The sequence below is a fragment of the Poecilia formosa genome, unplaced genomic scaffold (genome assembly GCF_000485575.1).
Source record: "Poecilia formosa unplaced genomic scaffold, Poecilia_formosa-5.1.2 Scaffold449, whole genome shotgun sequence".
In the NCBI taxonomy this organism is placed as follows: Eukaryota; Metazoa; Chordata; class Actinopteri; order Cyprinodontiformes; family Poeciliidae; genus Poecilia; species Poecilia formosa.
The window spans coordinates 34,258-55,158 of NW_006800388.1; the positions used below are offsets into that span (position 1 = coordinate 34,258).

Sequence of the window (20,901 nt, forward strand, 5' to 3'; positions counted from 1 at the left end):
ATCATCCATCATCCATCAACCATCATCCATCAACCATCATCCATCATCCATCAACCATCATCCATCAACCATCATCCATCATCCATCAACCATCATCCATCAACCATCATCCATCCATCCATCATCCATCATCCATCAACCATCATCCATCAACCATCATCCATCCATCCATCCATCCATCATCCATCCATCCATCATCCATCATCCATCAACCATCATCCATCAACCATCATCCATCCATCCATCCATCATCCATCAACCATCATCCATCATCCATCCGCCCCATCAGGTATGAACGGCTGCTGTGCCGCTGTGTCTGCTGCCTGTAATGGTCCAGAAGGAGGAGCAGCAGCTCATCACTGGAGAGTTTGACATCAGATTCAGTTCAAGTGTGAAGGAGCCGCCAGGTGATTAAGAGCACACAGTAAATGTCACCTCTGCTGGAAATCAATATTCTCTGAAGCATGGGCAGTACATCAGCAGATAGAGCCGGAGCGGGCCGCCGCGCCGCGTCGCCTGTTTGCTGAAGAGGTGAAGAGGTGGAGAGACACGGCAACGACCATTACTGCCAGCTGGAGTCCATGTGAACAACCAGAGCAAAAAACATGTCTGGCTGAAAAAAGGCAAAAGAAAGAGAGATCTGTCTGCAGTCTCATCTTTATTTCAGTTATCGTTATCAGATTAATACCTGACTGACTGTAAGGAAACAAAGGAAGGTCGGCCCAAAGACCTCAGATGTTCTAAGTTCTTCACTCAGCTGATCTTCCCTTTATGGACCAGCAACAAGAAGAGGAACAGAAAAATCCTGCAGGCCGTTTGGAGTCAGGTGGGAGACGGACTCAGACCAAAGCTCACCGTCCTCCAAGCGCTCCTCACTATGACTGTGGGGTGAAACACGGTGGTGGCAGCATCATGCTTCTTTCCAGAAGCTGTGGAGAAGTCGGTCAGCACCTCTCAGAAAATCCAGATAAAACACAAACAGGTGACTGAAAAGGTTAAAGGTCATGAAGACTTTGCAAGGCTCTGCCTGCTTTCAGTCATCTACTCTGGAAATCCCAGGAATCGGATTTAATCGGATTTAATCGGATTTAATCGGATTTAATCCGTTTTCTTTCTTCATTTTGTTCTTTTCCTTGCAGCCTTCCTGGATTCAAGGCGGGACGTTTCCTGGAAACCCAACCGGATCCGTCCGCCACCAGTCTGACATTTCGCCTCCAGCAGGGTAAAATGTCAGCGCACACAGATCGCGATGAGGTCTGGCCGACCCGAGCGCAGCGGCGACGCCGGTGGCCAGGACGAAGCCGGGAGGGAGGCGGGTCAACCGGGCCGGGCCGCAGAACCCTGCAGCTGGCGGGACGGCCGGGCAAGAGCTGCGGGCAACAAACTGTGGGCCAACGTCACACACTGGCCCAGAAAAATAAACTGAATTTCTTTTGCAGCAAAGTGTTGTTGTTCATTCTAGATCCGAACATTTAAATGATTTTTGCACATGTGCTTTATTAAAAGAAAAGTATCTAGTTCTCCAAGTCTTTTGGGTCGATTTAGCAAATTTATTCTCAGTCAGAAAGATCGAGGTCACTTTCTTCCAAAACTCTTCTAAATAATACATTAAATAAAACCTAATTTGGGTGCAGTAAATGTCAGCCATACTTTTACCCTGATTAAAAATATATAATTAAATAAACTTTTATCATTGCTGAATTGCAAAAATTCAGTCCAGGGGCCACAAATGGCCCCCGGGCCACATTTTGGACACCCCTGTTTTAGAGACAACGTGGCTGTTTTTAAGTGACATCATCTGGTTTTTCCTGTGATCCAAACATTCACAGCTGATGAACAAACTGAGATTAAATCAAACTTTATCCTTCAGATAAAGAAATAAACAGAAAATAAATTAGCAGAAAATCAGGACTTTAACATTTTATGCTCTTTGGAGTTTAAATCACAGCAAATTCAAATTAAATTAGTTACAACAGCCGGTGCATTAAAGAGTCCATTAGTCTGAACCGGAGTGAGTTTTCATGGATATTAATTGAACCGTCAGTCAAACTGGACTGAATGTTTTATCTGCTGCTCAGAAAATGAAAAATTCCTTTCAAGTCATTATTTCCAAGTCCGAGTCGAATCTCAAGTCCCTCCCAGCAGAAACATTTTCATATCAAATCGACATCTGGGTCACCTCTAACGCCGCATCACTGCATGAATATGTAATATGTAATAATTATCTTTCAGGCTTTTAATATTTATTATCAGTTACCTTTTAAATATTTAGCACTTAATTTGTCATCCAATAATCTGCTAAAACCTGATTTTTATTGTTTTAATCAAATCTAATATTTACCCCATTTGAAATATGAATAATAGTTTATCCTTTAAGAAAAATATTACAGCAATAAAACGCTTTTAATGTTGAATTTCAGCTGTTAATCTCAGAAACATTGAGTTTCCAGCTCTTCATTTTTATTTCTTACAGTGAATCTGATTGGCTGGCTTTAATGTGAATAAAGCTGGGAAATCATTGTCCAACATATTGTTTGTTAGTTCTGATCTGGTGAAATTGGTCGTTTTAAAGATGCTAACCAGCCTGCTGCTTGACCTCTGACCCTTACAAAGAGGCTTTGTGCTGCAGGTTTTCTCTGCCATCTCCTCCATGGATGATCATATTTACATCCTGACTGAATGAATGAGTGAAATAAACCAGAGTCTCTGCAGACATGAACACGCGGCGCTGCCCTGAAGCCTGGCGCCTTCGTCGCGGTGAAACCAGTTTGTTTGGTTCAGTCAAAGATCCAGCAGTGAAATGCAGCAAAGGAGCGACTCTGAGCCTCCAACAGGCCGGGTGTGATGGGAGCAGGACGGTAAACCTTCATCTGTTCTGTTGCTCGACTTTAACATGCCGCCATGTTCTTCCATCTGAGCTCAGGTTAAAAAGAGAAGCAGAGTCTTTATGAGTCCAAGAGGGCCAATAAATGTTCTGCTTGTTTAACTGTGAAATCAGCAGAACAGCATCAATATCAGATGTCGCAGCAATCTTATCTCCCGTTCAAATCCACAGCATAAAGTTCTCCTCCAAACATTTCCACTGAAAGGAAACTGGTACCAGTTCTTATTTCATCTACAAATACAGTCAGGCTACAACAGAGTCAGAAGGAACACTAGAGCAGAAATAGAGAGACTTTATGTGGAAGTGCAAAGAAACCTGGTGGGATTTTCCACAGCAGCAGCGGCGGCACAAACACAAGCTGCACCTATAAAACAAAAAGCCTTAACAATAGATTTCCATTTAAAAGTACAGTCAGACCTGCAGCTTTACAGGAACAGGCGTAGTGCTGCAACCGAGTTAATTTAAAAACGTTTTCCAGGCACGGTGGGGGAAATTTGATTCTTTTGATGGAATGTCAAAGGCTGAAAATCCTAACCTGATTTAAGGAACTCCAGAAAAATACATTCTCAAATTCAAGCGAACGTCCAATCCCATCTGATCCCAACTAAAGCAGCGCTACGGCGGGACTCCCAGCTGGGGTTCACCTGCAGCTCAGAGGAAGAGGCAGATCAATTATTCCTGTCTGCTGTTATTGCACTTGGAAGATGAGAAATAATCCTGCTAAGTGTGTTAGGCTGGGCCTGTTGCAGGCTTTCTTCTCTGAAAGGAAGAAAAGCGAAGGAGAGAAACGTGAACCTGAAATGCTTCTTAAACTGTTATTTAACGGGGGTTTCTGCAGCAGCTTCCTTTTCTCCACACCGTTAGCATGTCAGCATCTGTAGCGAGTTAAAGCGGCCGGCTTTGAAGAGGTAAGTGGAGGAGCAGAGTCTGCCTCAGAAAACAGAGCAGCAGCATCAGGAGCCTGCAGCTCTGAGAGAGGGAGGAGGAGGAGCAAAGTGAACAATCAGAGCCACTTGTGTTATCAGGCGATCCGGTTCTCACCGAGCTTCTCACCCGACTTCCTGTCTGCGGGTTCGGATCAGAAACGCAGTCGCTCTGCAGCTCTTCCTGCCGTTCTGGGATTGGATGATGAAATCAACGCAGACATGGAGGAGACAAGCTGAGTTTCAGGTGTTGAGTGAAAGGTTGGGGTTTGGACATAATCCCAGTGTTTACCTCGAGGCTGGACTGACAGCAGAACCAAAGCCAAACCGGGCCCGGCTTTGGTTCTGCTGGGAGAACCAGCAACCAATGGAAAACCAAACCTTACGACCATTAAAGTACAAATTCAGATTTTGTAGAGAGGACCCCTGCTGTGATTCAGTATGTTTTCTTAGAGCACATCTAAAACTTTAACCTCCAGCGGCGCTCAGGAGGAGAACGGCAGTGGGGGGTCGGGGGTTTCCCGTCAGACCGTCAGTTCCCGAAACCACACACACACACACACACGCACAAAACAGCTTGTAAAAACGCACGTGGAGTGCAACCTGTCAAACTAGCAGCAAAATAATGTTAAAAAATCAGATTGGGAAGCGAAACACTACGATTCATTTATTTAATGTACGATTTATTTTCCTTAGAGCTGATTGGCTGCAGAAGAGGAAGACGGTGAATGTTAGCTTAATAAGCATGTTAAGATATATTTGCTGTTTGAATTATTAAAATAGAAGCCTCTGGGTGTTTTAGAGGAAATCTCCAGTATTAATGGGCAGCTGTGACCCCTGACCCCTACTGGGGGTTACCTGTATGCAGGTTAGCTCTACTTTAGCATTGTTGAACAACAGCAGCTTTTATCAGTTTATCTGAAGCTAAATTTCCTGATTCAGAAACAGAATACGGACCATTGTCCTGGCTTTGGCCCGGTTTGAGCTCTACAACGTTCAAACACTTGAAAATTTGCTTGTTGTGAACATCTGGATGATGCATCAGGTGAAAAATAAAATCTGGTGCAGAACCAGCGACATCTGACCGACTGCTGGACAATCTGGACATACCAGCGGTTGCTGGATCCACCGTCCCGGTGGTGGACTGAGACACAGCAACGTTCCCAAAAAGCAGAGCTTCATGCAGCAAATGCCCTGAAGAGCCTCCCCTGATTGGTTCAAAGTTAAATTTAACACCAATTGTGAAGAAACTAACTGCTAGCATGTTGTAGCGGCTCTTATTGTGAAGCTCAGCAGCTCTTTACCTCCACGCCCAACGCCCTTTATGTCATGAAGTGTGTTGGTTGAGGTGAGGAGGAGAGACGCCGAGACCCAGGTTATGAAGAGAAGATGGTGATTTAATGGTGAATGTAACTCAAGATAGTCCAAGACAGGCAGCACAGCTGAACGGAAGGCTAGAGTTCACACTGGCAGCAACTGACTTAAACAGACTGAAACAACAAGATGACGCCGACACGGGACTTGGCAGTTCTACCGTGAAGACGCTGACATCCAAACGTGAATCTTAGACAAGGACCCGACGAAGAACACAGACAACAGGTGAGACTAAATACACACGGGGTAATCAAGGGAATGAGATGATCAACGGGGAGGACAGGACAAAGACTCAGGGAAACAGAATCACACAGAAAAACTCAAAACTAAACACACAGAAACACGGATCATGACACTTTTGTCTTTCTACAGTTTTTAGGATGAAAATGCCAAAGTTCTGGGAGCAAGTAAGCAAGAAAATATAATAATCTCTGTGGAGTCAAGCCGACTTTTCCTTATTATGACCGGTCCTGGGTAGCCGGGCCCTGTGGTTCAGGAGCGCCAGAGTCAAATCAAAGGCAGAGAAGATGTGATGAATATTAACGAGCTGAGAGTTTCAGAGAGAGCAGAATCTTACTCTGGGTCCGGACTCGAACTCAACCGCAGCTTCCATAAAACTCTTCCAGGAGATTCAGGGAAACAGAAAACAACCAATCTGCAATTTACATGAGAGACACTCAAAATATTCAAGACCAGATCAAACCACTCTGCACCAACTTCTGCACTACTCAGTAGCTGACAGAGCAGGAAATGTTTGGATGGTTTATTTTCTGAACAATGTGCAAAGCGATGGCCGTCTCAGTGCCTGACAGTAATGTTTCAAAGATGGTTGGAAGAAACGTTTTTTCAGTGTGTTGAGATCAAGGCTGAATCACTAATTCTCTAAAATATTGTGATCAGAACATCACTGATTAAAACCTCTGTATGAAACTTATAAATACATTAAAACTCAACCTATAGCGTTATAATCATACGGTGATCATCTCTCTACTGATGCAATGATTACATCTTAGAATGAATCGATTGTTGTGAGTTTTCTGTGTCACAAACTGGACTGGATGTTTTATGATAATAATGAGAAATAAAGGCATACAGCCACATCAATAAATCATCATTAAACCCACATTTATGTTTTAAAATATTTTAATTGGTCTGATGTAATAATAAAAATGAGATCAGATTCACTGTAAGAGGAAGATTATCATAATATAAAGGAAATAAAGGTTTGTGTAATAAATTTATATTTCACTCAATTAAATAAGTTACTGAAATAAATTAACTTTATGGAATATTTTACGTTTCAAAAAATTTATAAATTTCTTATTTTAACTCTTTTTTCTCTGAAGGACCAACATGATCAACTCGATCTGCTTTGAGAGGAAAAAACGTAAAACATTCAGGAAATTATGACTTTAAACTGATGAAGATTTCTCCCAAATGAACTCAGGTCCTGATTTCTGTTTTTATCTCATCCACTAAGATTCACTTCCAATAACATTTATAGGTAAAGCAGAGGTAATTAGTTATTCGTCTTCATTATCATTTTATGCTTATATTATCAATCAATCCAATTTTATTTGTACATTTCAGCAGCAAAGCATTTCAAAGTGTTTTACATCATTAAACAGTCGTGTGTCATTGAATAAACATTAAAATCTGCAACCCTTTAAACTTTAGTTGAAACTCCGTCAACTGGGACTCATTTAACTACATCAAACTGATTATTCAGTGTATAATTGAATCTATTTGTACTGTACCAAAGTTCAGATGGAAAGTGGAAGATTTGCTATAATTTGCTGGTATTTTGTAAAGTTATTGTTTTTATCGTGTTTTTATCATGTGTTGTCTGTAGATACATATTTATTTGTCGTTGTTATGAATGAAGAGTTTGCAGATTGAGCCAAAGCTTCGTTCTACATTTTTACATCCAGTTTGTTGTGGAAAATTTTCTGTTTGGTACATTTATATGAATCTCATAACCAAAACAAACTGAACTAATGATGAGCATTAAATGTGATTTTCCTGCTGCACTTTGTCAGTTTTATCAGCTGATACATGTTCCTATAGTTTTTATTTATTATTTTAGAAGAAAAATCAATATTTCAAAATAAAAGCATGAGCCTTCTGCAGGTTTTATTTATTTGAGTGCTTAATTATCTGCAAACTGAAGTTCTTGAAGTTTGACACTGAGCAGGACGTGCCATAATTATAATAATGTGAGTTTATTTAGGTATTAATGCCAAACATTTTATGCTGTTTTTCTCTGGAATGCAGACCAAACATTATTACCCAGAGCTTAACAAACCGTCTGCATACAGGACGATAACCTGCTCATAACCTTTAGCGCCATGTCTGCTCTTTGTACTTTAAAAGAGATTATTTCAATCATTTATAGCTCAACCCCATAAAGGTTTAATAGATACAACAAAGCGGGTTCTGGAGTTGTTCTGCTGGTGTAATGTTCTGGATAATCATGACATCCTGTCCACAGCTCAGTTATCTTCACCCCTCAGCCTGCCGTACTGCAACAGAAACATCGTCTTCTTCCACGCTCTGCATTAAACAGTAATGGATATGCACAGCCTCCCTCCCCGTCTATGTTGCAGTAAATACTGAACACGCTGAAAGTAGCCAGAAAACGTTGTAAAGGAGGAGTAAATGTTTCCTCCCCTGCTGACCTTGCCCTGAGATGGGATGTTGATGTCGGAGTGTGAGGGCCGCCGCGCTGCAGCCGCTGCAGCCACGCTCTAATGGATTGATAAAAAACCTCTGAGCAGAGAATCAATCATGATATAAACCAGGAGTGAAGCTTGTTAAAGTCCACAGAAAGTTCCTCTACCCTAATGCTCCTAATCTTTAGCAATTTTCTGCTGGACAGAAAGATTGCGGCTGTTCCTCCCATCCTGCCATGCATTAGAGCCAGGATCATTTCAGATGATGGACCAGCGGCGGATCTGAGGGACAAAGACAGCTTCTCCATGACCAAGGTCTCCGTCAAAGGGATTACTGTTCTGCATCACCACCAAGCCGCTGCTGGATGAGCTTTAGATCATCTTAGCAGCATGAGCAACAACAATCTTATACTAATGAGTCATAAACATCAACACTTTCCCGAGATGAAGCTGCTCTTTTCCCAGGAACTCAGCGAAGAGTCAACAGCTGCTGTGAACCAAACCAAACTGGACTAAACTTCAGCTTCTCTTTGCACAAACCAACCAGGATTCATTATTTTTCTGTAGAACATAATTCCTAATTATTCATGGAGAATCCATCTGTTTGTGGATCTGCTTTTAACTTATAAAGGAAAATAATGCAGCTTATGAAACTGAAATACTTTGCAGAAATGCTACTGGACATGTTATTGGCTGGTGTTTGGAAGCAGCCAATCCAGGACTATCTTTCATTTCCCTTGGTGCTGATTGGCTGAGTGGAGACGAGGAAGGCCTCGGTAGTGCCGAGAGGATTTCTACTGTGCATATCAATGCATATTCAGGTTTATTTGGTGTTTGAACCATTACAATAGGCAGTTATTGTTTTCAGAGACGGTCTCAGGTATTTGTGGATTTTAGCTATTCGGCTGTCGTCCCTGACCTCAACACCAGGTTCACTGGACTCCTTATATTTAACCTCAACTTGTCTGATTTTGCACAAACACTTATCTAAAGGTTTCTGTGTTTATAGGAAAGTGTAAGTTATCAAATATATTCTCCCGTTCTAATTCAAAAGACAAAAACGTAAGGGTCATGCTAGGGGTTGAACGACTTCATATTTTTTAAGGTCGACTACCACATGATAGAAGTCGAGTCGCGGTGACATCATACTGACGTACGCGCAAACGCTTCACAACAATAAATGGTGCGTTTGAGCATCAGGTGCGTCTGGTTTACATTCAAAGTCTGTGTGGAGCGTCGAGCGTGTCCGACGCTCCACACAGACTTTGAATGTAAACCAGACGCACCTGGTGGCCAAAACTCGTCGTGTGACGCACCATTAGAGGCTTTATCAGCTACATTCACGGCAAATATTGATTAAAGAGCGACGTCCCTATTCTGGTAGCCTTTGCTGAAGTTTTAAGTTTCTAAATTATTTACATCTTTATACAATTTCAGCTGTCTAACAAACTCACCTAGTTCACTTACTTTCATTTTCTTGGAAAAATCAGTTTTGTCACATGAATTCAACTAGTCGACTGGCTCCGTAAAAAGTCACTGCACAGTAAAGAATCGACTAGTCGGTGCAACCCGTAGGTCAGTGGTGCCCAAAGTGGGTCCTGGAGGCCCGGCATCCTGCAGGTTTTATTCTCTCCCTGGTGGTAACGACCTGTTCAGCTTGTCAATGTTCCTCTTAGGCCTCTAATGAGCCGTCATTTGATCCAGGTGTGTTAAGCGAGGGAGAGAACGGAAACATGCAGGATGCCGGGCCTCCAGGACCCACTTTGGACACCCCTGGCCTCAGTTATACTTCTATTGTTTAAATTGAAACCCGGCACCGACTCCCGGAGCAGACTCTGGGAACGGACCGATCCCAGATCCCTGCAGGCAGGAAGTGAATGAAGGGGAACTGTTAACCTTTGACCCTGAAAATCCCAAAAGCAGCAAAACATTTTCATACATTTCATTGTAGCTCACATGTTGAGTCTGCTGACGCCCGGACCAAAGTCAAACAGTCGACTGAGACAAAAGCTGAACAAAATTACACTGTTGTCATGACGACGATGAGAAATGACTGTCTTACAAATCCTTCATAAGCATCAGCTTTGATGTAACTGGGGTTTAAAGCGATCTTTACTGACTCCCTTTACGTCCAATTTTAAACTTTTTAATTCACTGATGATCAAAACAGAAAAAAGAGAATTCAGTGACAAAAAAACTGTTTACAGTGAAATGAATAAAGTGATAAATATGCTGGAAGAGATCATCAATTGTATATATATTATACTATATTATAATACTAAATAATATCAAACACATCAAAAACAAAATACATAAAGTAAATCTGTGCATAAAACACATATTCCTTCTAAGTTATGTCCGCTTAAGATATTTTCTGTGAAAACATTTCCACACAGTCCAATATTACACAGAGCTCTATTAAACAATTCAACTTTAAAATATATAAACATTTAAATTAAGGTTTTCCCATAAGTCAGAATGTTTAACCAATATAACCCTCAATTTGTTGCAGTGACGTGCGGTGAGGTTCACTGCTGGTGAGCCGCTGACTTCTGACTTAGACACCATGCATGTTATTGGACGTACGGAAATGTTTTAATTTGTTATGTCTGTAATATCTGCTCTCCATTCTTTCTTTCATACCCCCTGGCATACTGTGTAATATTTTGTGTTCTGTTTATGTTTATCTTTGTATTTGTAAACAAAGACATTCATTAAAACAAAATAAAAAAATAGTTTTGTGCCTGTCATCTTTGCAGAATTAGAACTTAATCCTGTGTATTTGTTTTGAACCAGTTAATCACAAACATTGTCTATTCACACAAAAACATAAAGTTATGTTATAAATATATGAAACTCAAAACAACAAATTCACTTTTTTGGAAACAAGTATTCATCAAAGTTTGTCTGTTTGCATTGAATATGGAAAATGTTGGAGTTCAGAAGGCAAACAGAAGATCTGAATGCAGATTTAAACTACGAGTTGAAGATAAACTTTGAGACTTTGAAGAGTTGATCAAATACCTCATAATTACAGAGTGAATTTTTTCCAGCTCTTAAGAGCCTCTTAACTCCTTTTCAAGGTTGTCTTCAGTCCTTACATCCAAACAAAAATGGTTAGAGTATTATTTAGCTGAAAGTACGTCTGTACAACATTTCTCTCTCCTCTTTTCAATTTTATCTGGCAACGGTTTACTCCCTATAGTCTCCATTTGCATACCTCATTTCAGTAAAGCAATTCCCTTAAATATCCTTTCAACATTTTCCCAATGACAGAGTGAAGGATGTGTGAGTCGCTGCTCATATTGTCCTTTAGGCTTACCTGTGGTTATTCCAATTTAGTGTCTTTATGCAGCACTCTCCCTTGCCTTTACCTTGGTGTCTTCCAGAAGAAAACTAAAAAAACAAATTTAATGGAACAGTTTCTCAGGGTTTCAATTATTTGTCTGTATAGCGATACGAGTGGAGACAGCATGAGGGTAAATATGAGGTATAGAAGGGCAGAGCTCTAGGGGGGTGGTTTCATTTCTGTGAGTCAGACATGGCTCTATTGCTCAACAATAAATCTGATTTAATACCTATTGTCCTGCACTGGCTGGAGTCGCTACGGAGACAGAGAGAGATGGAAAAAGATGGAGGGTGGTAAGCAGTGCAGAGGTGAGTAAATAAGAACTGAAAGGAGAGGAAGCGGCGTGAGATATTGGTTGGTTCTGTTCTATTAAATCAGAATAATAGAGCTGTACATGCAAAAATCCAAGCAACAGAGACGTCTGGGGGCCGCCGTCCCAAAGCTCCTGCAAATGGGATCCAGTGTCAACAGTTAACTTAACACAAGGACACAGCTGCAGCCGCCAGTTCTCATCAACAAGCAGCAAAACAACTCCCACTCAGGAAGGAAAGTGGCTTACGCTCCACTTCCACGGCTGCACGGCTCCAAGCATGGCTGTGAAATCCCAAACCGCATCCCTGCTGCTGCAACCGGCTGCAACGGAGCCCCACTCCCACCAGCAGCTTAGTCACAGATCAGCAGTCCGTCCGACTTCACTGCCATCAGGTCTACATTCCTACATTATTACTAGCATGTAGTAACGGCTCGTCGCTCACAGGAAGCAGAACTTCAATAGGAAACCATGACTAAGCCTCCATTAAACAGAGATATGGAGCTTTCCTCTATTTCATGAATTTATTAATCATTTTGTAAACTTTCTGTTTCAGAAGAGTTTGGGTTGGAACTCTTCAACGTTCAGAGTCCTTCTGGATTGTAAAGCTTTGACTGTCCCACTAGGACCAGAAACAGCAGATATTAGTCTTCACTAATATCTAATATCTGTCTGAAAGACTGAGAATCACACACTAGGATGTTTTAACAGCTGATAATCCGGTACACCTGGTCCAATTAGGAACCAGAACTCCATCATCTGCTCCTCCTCCAGCTGCTGTGGCTCTGAGTCAAACCAACCTGTTCCCCTTCTGGCCTGTGGGGGCGCTGCACCAAGAACCACTGAAGGAAACGACACAAAAACCTCTGAAGACACTGAGAGCAACTTCCTTCTTCACCAGATGGAAACAAGATGGAGGATTTTAGCGGTTGGAGGATTTCTCTTTAGTCTTTGGCTAAAAACCAGGAGCCATTTCTGCTGCTATCACTAGGCTAGCATGTTAGCTATGGTTATATTTACCCAGAATGACCTGCGCTGTAGTCCACTTCCTGCTTTTGGAGCGGTCTCTGGTCCGCTTGGCGTTCACATGCGCATTCAAACTGAACTAGAGTTCACTTCAGCTGAACCCAGACCGAGGTTTGGAGGATTCACACCTCCATAAACACAGCGGACTTTCTAGGCAGATGGACTGGAGTTGGATTGAAGTGGACTGGAGTTGGACTGGAGTTGGATTGAAGCGGACTGGAGTTGGATTGAAGCGGACTGGAGTTGGATTGAAGCGGACTGGAGTTGGATTGAAGCGGACTGGAGTTGGATTGAAGCGGACTAACAGGGCTGATGGGAGTGAAGCTTGAAATCTTTACCCGTAGAAAACCACAGACTGCAGGATTTATCAAACCAACTGAAACCAACTTGAAAAATGAAACTCACCCAGTTTAATAGAAGTACATGGTCAGACTATCTTTCTGTTCCTCCAGGAAGCGACAGTGATGCGATATTCACAGTGGCCTGCTGGTGGCGACCAGCGGAGGCGCTGGTGAGCAGCAGCCAGGCCAGCTGCCCCAGAGCAGCTCTGGCTGCAGTGTAGCTCCAGTCAGTGAGTGACAGGACGCGCAGTGGAGCCTCAGACTGCAATGAAACCCCTTCATATAAAATGGCTTGTTTCCATACGTACAGTCGGAGGCCGAGAGAGAGCTGGAACTAACTGAGCTGATCCTCATGAGTGGCATGAACACACACTTCTGTCTGAATATTTTGAAATGATTTTGGTTGTTTTTGTGTTTGTTTCCACATTTAGCTGATGACCTCAGATTTGACTGCTTGGATCCAAAATCCAGGACGGCTGAAGCCAACTCTGATTTGGAAGCCGGGCGGCTTAACACATGAGATCATCAAATGTTTACATATTTAAATCTCTGCATTTAGTCAGAAACACAGGGTTGATCCAAGCCACGTCTTTTCAGATTTCTGAATCAGAACCAGAATCACAAACCAGCCAATGACAGCGCAGCATCCAGCTGCTGCTAATCAGGAGTTTTAAGTGTTTTGTGCTTCCTGCACCTCATCCTCGCCGTGTCCTCTCGGCTCATCGCGGCCTCTTGGGTTGCTGCTGTTCGTCTGCCAGGCCCGCGTCATTACGGATGAAACCCTGAGCCCGTCTTCCTGACAGCGGCGCGGCGCAGCTCCGCTGCATGTCTCCTGCTCATTAGACAGGGTTACATCAGCTGGCCCGCTTCCCGCCTGTCGCCCTGTTTCTGATTAAACGCATCGCAGACGTGAGGTCAGCGCGCTCAGGCTGCTGCCACCTCGAAACCTGCATTAACACATGCAGGTCGACGGAGCCGCTCTGGGTGGACCGCCAGGCCGCGGGTCGCTCTGTAAAGTTAATAAATGTGAATTATTAAATGCAAAGGCAAACTGTGCAGTTTAAGGTTTGAATCCATCCTAGTTTGCATTAAACAGCTTTTGATGGCAGATAAAGTTTGATGATTTGGTAAAATCTGCTGCAGACGGTCCCAGCCGGGTCAGAGGATCGATCCCAGCGTTTCAACAGAAACCGGTTCAGACGGACTCAGTTTCATCTCTTAAAGTCCATTATAACCATTGAAGCCAGTTGGCCTGAGGTTCCTGCTGCGCTGCGCATGATGGCAGCATGTTGGAGCAGCTCTGCTGCCTCTGATTGGTTCTTCTTCAAGACTTTAGTTCCTCATTTCCTGCTGTTAGAACACATATTCCCTTTGGTTCTGGATGCTGAGCATTTTTTCTCTTACTTTTTTACTTTGCTATAACAAACATGGCAACAAGGTGTTTTTTGTTTATTTTTTCGTAGCAGGAGCTGATTAGTAGCCAAAATCTCCAAAAGTCTGTGAACTTTGATCCCAAATCCCAGAGGAGCTGAAAAGGAGGCATCATGGATGCAGAGCAGAGAGAGAAGGAAGTTCAAACCGTCTCTTCCCAACTCCAAACGACCAGAGAAGATTAAAGGAGGAGGAGCAAAAGCAAAGGGGGCAGATTAGCAGAGCTGCTAACAGCTGATGTTGTCATCCTGAACATGTTAATGGGGAATATTGTCTCTGCTGTCAGAATATTGAGCTGTTAGCATGTTAGCATGGCCCTACAGGAAGACTCAGTCAGAGGCCTCTTCAGATCTGCTGCAAAACTGACTGCTACTGGAGATCTGTCCTACCTTTACTGTTATACTGTTGCAGAACCAAACACACTAACAGAGATCAGGCACAACATTAGGACCACCTGCCTGACTGCGTGTCGGTCCATCCAGGAGCAGAATGAACTAACCGGAACATTTTTCAAACTGATGAAATCCTTTAACTTTCTGCATGTCCCATATCTTTTTATTTGTTGTGAAATCTTCTTTGTTTCTGTGTCACAACAACATTCATCACTTCAGAATGAGGAGATAAAATTTCTCCCTGCAAAGTTTTTTTTATGTAAAGCTGAAAGATAGTTTATGATCTCAAGACACCAGCATGGCATAATGTTTCAAACTACGGCAGGAAAATGATAATGTAGCTTTTTCTATATTTAATTACCAACATGGACGCGTTTCTGCAGCAAAGCATCTCAGAATATCCGGCTTCATGTCCGTGAGCCGATCAACAACAGAGAATTAAACAGCGACGGAATTACAAACTTCACAACAATAATTATTCAATATTTCAGATGGAGTCTCATCAGTCATGTGGCACAAAGGAGCTGTGGAACAGATTGGCTACTGTAATGCTAGGCTGCAGCACCGAGCCAGCAACGCAAGGCTTTCCTTTCCACTCTGAGTGTGTGTGTGTGTGTGTGTGTGTGTGTGTGTGTGTGTGTGTGTGTGTGTGTGTGTGTGTGTGTGTGTGTGTGTGTGTGTGTGTGTGTCAGAACAGTTTCTGTGCTCACTCTGGTGCAGAAAAGATGCATTGGTATTATTTGATTTGAGAATCTGGAGGCTAATCGAACACGATGCGGCTTAGTGATGGCTGGCTGGAGGAGGAATGATGAGCGATCCGGACCGCTGCAGGGGTTGAGTTTGGGTCAAGCACCATTCTGTCACACAGCCCTGGAGAATACAGGCGCTGTCACAACAGAGGTTCCTCTGGGGACGGACAGGCAGTGAGGAAGATAACAGCAGGAGAGACAGCTGGGAGCAGAGCCAGCCAGAAAACCTGCAGAACTGAACCCAGACGGATCGTTTCTACCTCCATGATGCTTCTGATGAGGCCGTTTGCAAATCTACATGCTAACCTCAGCAGCTCCTCAAAACGTCCCTGATGCGTCAGTGGGCTTTGATGAAAAACACGGAGGATTTTCTCTCACATATAAATGAGCTCAAACATCAGATGATCGTCTCTGGAGCCGTTCTACATGCTGCACTCATTTCACAGGATCTGCAGTTCGCCTGATAATGTCTAATAATCTGAAACCTGGATCCGATCTCAGCCAGCAGAAGGTGTCAGTGAACTCATCGTCATGTTAGCATGAAGCTCCTCAAGGACAAAAGCTTCAGCGACCTCCGTTAGCATCAAGACTCGGTTCCTCCTGTCTGTGGAAACGACCACAGCAAAATGCTAAGCTGCTAACGCTAAAATGATAACAAACCATCATAGACATGAATTAGTTGTGCTGATAATTTTGTTTTTAGCCTTCTGCTAATGTTAGCGCTGTGTGCTAGCAGTTAGCTAGAGAACAGAACCTTACTCTGAGTTTTGAAAAGTTATTAGGTGAACAGCTGGCATAGCTTTTGTCCTGGGGAACACATGATCCAGATGAGTTCAGTGCGTTCTTGGTGCTAGCCTTAGCTAACCCGCTAACCATGCTGAGGTTTTCCAGACGTGTTCGTTCACGTTGAGTCGTTTTCTGGCTCCAACATGTCAGGCTGGATGGACGAGTCTACTGCTGGTCAGAAACGTTTCTGCACCGTCAGATAATCTATCTCTGCTATCAAACTACAAAAATGGCCGAACAGCAGGGGGCGGGGTCTGAACTACCTCATTTGCATTTAGAGAGACCAAAACGAGTTGCTCTCAGATGAACCTGGGGTCAGAGGTCAAAGAGGAATCTGAGGAGCTACAAGAACCAGGAAGTCAGCTTTAAATAGACCACAAGTGGAGGGTTCAGCTGAAGGACTGGAAAGGAACATTTGTTCACCTTGAATCCACTTTCCATCTCGTTCTGATGCTCAGTTTGAAGTCCACCAAGTCGTTTTCACCAAGTCTCGATCAATAGATGAACTGATTGGCTGGTTCTGCATCGGGCATTCGAGCAGCCGTGCCTTATAAAGTGGCAGTGATGTGTTCAGGTGTCTGTGTCAGAGTTGGAGTCCAGGTTTGAGCTGTCAGAATAAATGATGAGGAGTTTGGCGGCGTAGTGAGGAGATAAAGGACGGGTGGATTCCGGGTCAGGAGGGACGTCTGAGCGATAACGAGCCGCTTCCATCCTTCATCCGCCGCCAAGGCTGCAGGCAGAGGGGAGCGGCTTATTGAGTCCGATTTATGCCCTACCCAAACTCTTTGTCAGAGAGATGAGTGAACCATTGGAAATATCATTCAAGCTAATTTATTTTGCATCTATCAACTATTTTTATGTTCAGCATCAATAACTGCCTGCAGCAGCAGCAGATCTGGACCTTCTTCCTCATTTTTGATCCTCTCTTCCCTTCATAAACTTCCTAATCGTTCCCCACTCACTCCGTCCGCCAGTGCGCTGCTGTCATTAAAGACACTTGATGTCCAAACGTTTGATGAGACGCATTTCTGAGAGACGGTAAGCTGGCGGTCAGGCGGGGGGGCGATGAGGCCCATGAAAACCCGAGGCGTTGCTTCACTGACTTATTGAAGGGTGGGGACGCCATTAGAGGGCGCGCCGGGAGGAACATCATTAACGAGCTCACATTGTTGAAGAGATGACGTTAATTAAAGGGTTCCCACAGCAATGGAAAAGGCCTTTGATTAGACCACCAAAGCCTCTCTGCTCGTCTGCCACTTGTAGCTGTGTGACCTTCACACCAACCGCAGCCAGAGTCCTGCTGCCAGTTTACTGAGCAGAGAGTGTGTGTGTGTGTGTGTGTGTGTGTGTGTGTGTGTGTCTTCCACACCAGGAAGGACCCAAGGAAAGGAAACACTGCGCCAATTAGAGTCTGCAGTTCAGAGCATCATTCAGCTGAACATGAGACAGAAGAAAAAACCGATTCAGAGCTCAGCTGCAGCAAAAGGTCAGAGGAGACGATGTCCAACAGAAGGGCAGGAAGCTGGATTATTGTCATGGCCTCAGGCTGCAGGAGGAAACAAGGCTCAACTGTGACTTTCAACAGGCTGCTGTCCCTAATGAATGAATGGAGAGTAATTTAGTACGGATGGTCCTTTCTTCCTCTGGTTTAGCGTAAAATATGAGCATTAGTGGTTTCTTTCAGTTCTGACAACGATCCAGGCCGAGGCTGGACTCCTCAGATATTTGGAGGTCAAGATTTGGTCAAACAAAGAAGGATCCATCGATGGAAAGGTCTGGAAGCAGACGGTGGGTCGGCGGACAGACGCTCAGGTCGCCGATACGACAGAGACGGATTGGTTAAAAGAAGCTAATAAAACTCTGTCAGGGGAAATAAATACTCGATGTTCCCATTTCAGCAACTGATCCGATCTCAGGAAATCCTGAAATGCAGAAATGAGGCAATATTTCTCTCCAGTCGCAGGTCATCCTGCCTCAGATTGACAGCGTGACAGAAAGAAAGTCTTACTTTCATTTGAACTGCAGGACGATTCATGGAAACGGTTTCTGTGAGTGAAAATCCTCATCATTCGAGCTGCTTCAGACAAACAGGGAGAATGGAAACAGTCTGCTGCTGGGATCAGGCTTTAACACGCAGAGATGATCATTACAACACTTCAAAAATAAATACTCTATGACTGAAGATCAGTCAGCTGCCTTAAAACTGTAGCTTCATGAATTCAGTATTTATTTAAATCAAGAACAAAATCAGTTTACATACTTTAGACCAACATTAGATTCTTTTTCTTGTTTTGCTCTTTTGTTATTTTGTTTGCATTTCCTTTTAACTCCTGCAAAGCACTTTGTTTTGCCTTGTTTCTGAAAATGTGCTATAGAAATAAAATGACCTTTACCTAAAATCAGCAGTAGACAGCATTGAAAATAAACTGGGTAAAAGATCAGCGCTGGACTTTAACATGTCAGTTTTAATTAATGAAGCACCCAGATATATAAACTCCTTAAACTTTACTCTTTTTGCTGCATACGAAGGTTTTGGCGGGATCGTTTGTATTCTTGGTTTCTGGAACGCCTGTAAATCTGACGCACAAGCAAACGGCTTCCTGGTCTGAAGCTGAAGTCGCATCAAATCCTTCAGATTCAGGATCTGAACTCACAACCTGCCGATGTTTCCATCCGTTCTGATATCTGTGCTGGAAAGCAGAGGTTGATCCGCTCCAGAACAACAAAGATCAATAGACTGACAAGATAAAAGGTGTTGCTGCACACGGTGCGGCGCAGCAATCTGCAAAGGCTGCAGAGCTATTCAGCTCAGGAAGGCATGCAGGCTGCAGCTGGGAGCAGAAGAACAAAACGGCCCAGAAAGGAAACTAGTTTTCTTTCTATCGTGTGAAAAAGGTCGAGGCCCTGCTGCTTCCCTCTTGGACACATTCTGACCCTGAAACTTCTCCAGCTGATATTTCTGAAACCCTCAAACCTTCCTGGAAACCAGAGGAGATCTCACCTGATAAAGGTGGTCTGGTTCTCAGCCTGCAGCTCAAATCACTCAGGAAAAGCTGAGCAACATTAATAAACTCCAGTTCAGTTCATGGAAGACGCAAATATTAGAGACAAAACCGAAAAAAGCAGGAAGAGCTGCAGAGCAGCGGCGTGAGGTATGTCACTAAATATCACAGAGTACTCTACTGATGGAAAGTTTGGTGGAAGGAAAAACTGGCAGAAAAAGGCATCAGGGAAGTTATGGACAGCAGTCAGAGACCCAACACACACTGATGGATCCAGAACCCGTTCCTGATGTTAAACCCGTCCAGAACCACAGACAACAGGAGGAAAACGTCGTCTCTGATCTAACTCAGTGAAAAATCAAGTTCTGTTTATTATCATTCATTGGTTTTTATCCGCCATTAAATGTAAGGCATCCAAACCAGTTATCAGATAATCTAGAGATAATCCTGACTCACAGAAACGGTTCCCACCATAAAACTTCTCAGACCTTCATTTAGCCGAACCTGAAAATAACAGAAACGCTGATTTCTTCTGTAACTCCTGAGTTTGACCTGTAAGTCAGTGAGCAGCTCCAGATGTTGGATGGATGGAAGATCCGATCCGTTTTATTCTCCGTGATGAAACATCAGCTCAGCGGTCAGAGCCAGCACAGCAACATAACCCAGATTTCTCGTTTTGACGTCTCCAGCTGCAGAGTTAGAAAACTGAAGCGACTGCAGGCTAGCGGTGCCGGAAAGGGCGTGGCCTCCGAGCGTACGTTCATCCGGCACCACAGGAGAGAGACGAGGCGAAAAATGGTTTCTAGCTTTAAAAGGCTACAGCTGAACAAACATTAGCGTTAGCGCTACTGTGCCGTCTGCATGCATCTATTCCAGCCACATGATTGGTCCAACCTGGAGCATCGTTTGTCTTTTCTGTATATCAAATGTCTGGACCAACCCTTTCTCATATTTGAATTGAGGAAACTCCTTTTGCGATGCCTGCTGCTATCGTTGAATCCCAGCAGGCTCACCTGTTGGAATCTCACCTGAACAAATGAATCTGCCCCACTTCGCTGAGGAGCTTTGAGGTCAAACCAGTTCATCTGTTCTGCCTGAAGGTCAAACGCGTTTCGCCGTGGATCGTCCGCCATGGCTGCACCTCGCGCCCAGCCGTCTCTTCTCTGCTGAATATCGATCTGATTACTGCCACGGTCTGTTTAAGCCCTTCTACTGAACAGACAACCAACACTCACCATGACAGACTCGGCGCTCTGTCCTCTCTGCTGTCTGTCGTTTGGGTTTTTGTGTTTTGGCCACAGAGCAGCAGAATCTGCTCCGACTGTAAGGTCAGCAGGAAACGAAGCAGATGTGCCAGCAGGAGAGGCGCTTGGCCCGCTCCGTCTTCTCCATTTGTCAGAGTTACAGCCCCCAAGGCACTCTGAGAGCACTTAAGGTTGGCGATAAATACACACAGCCACTAAAACAAAACCCGCTGACAATTCAGGGACGCGTCACACCTACATGGACTTTAAATTACCGGCCCTGATTCATCGGCAGCGCCCTCTCTGAAACACTCTGACTGACCTCATGGAGCAGAACGGAAAAGTCACAGCAGCAGCCGTGCGAACTGATGCTAACTGATGCTAACTGATGCTAACTGATGCTAACTGACTCTAACTG

General features: G+C 43.8%; 1 protein-coding gene across 2 annotated transcripts in view; it reads right to left on the reverse strand.

The window, feature by feature from the left end:
* Nucleotides 1–20,901, reverse strand: part of LOC103155813 (cadherin-13-like) — a 118,757-nt gene that overhangs the window by 29,845 nt on the left and 68,011 nt on the right. Inside the window, exon 4 of one of the 2 annotated variants that reach the window (XM_016663853.1) lies at nucleotides 17,770–17,780. The exons of the other annotated variant lie outside the window; for it this stretch is intronic. Coding sequence (XP_016519339.1) covers nucleotides 17,770–17,780 — 11 coding nt within the window. The remainder of the gene's footprint in view (nucleotides 1–17,769; nucleotides 17,781–20,901) is intronic. 2 annotated transcript variants of the gene reach the window in all.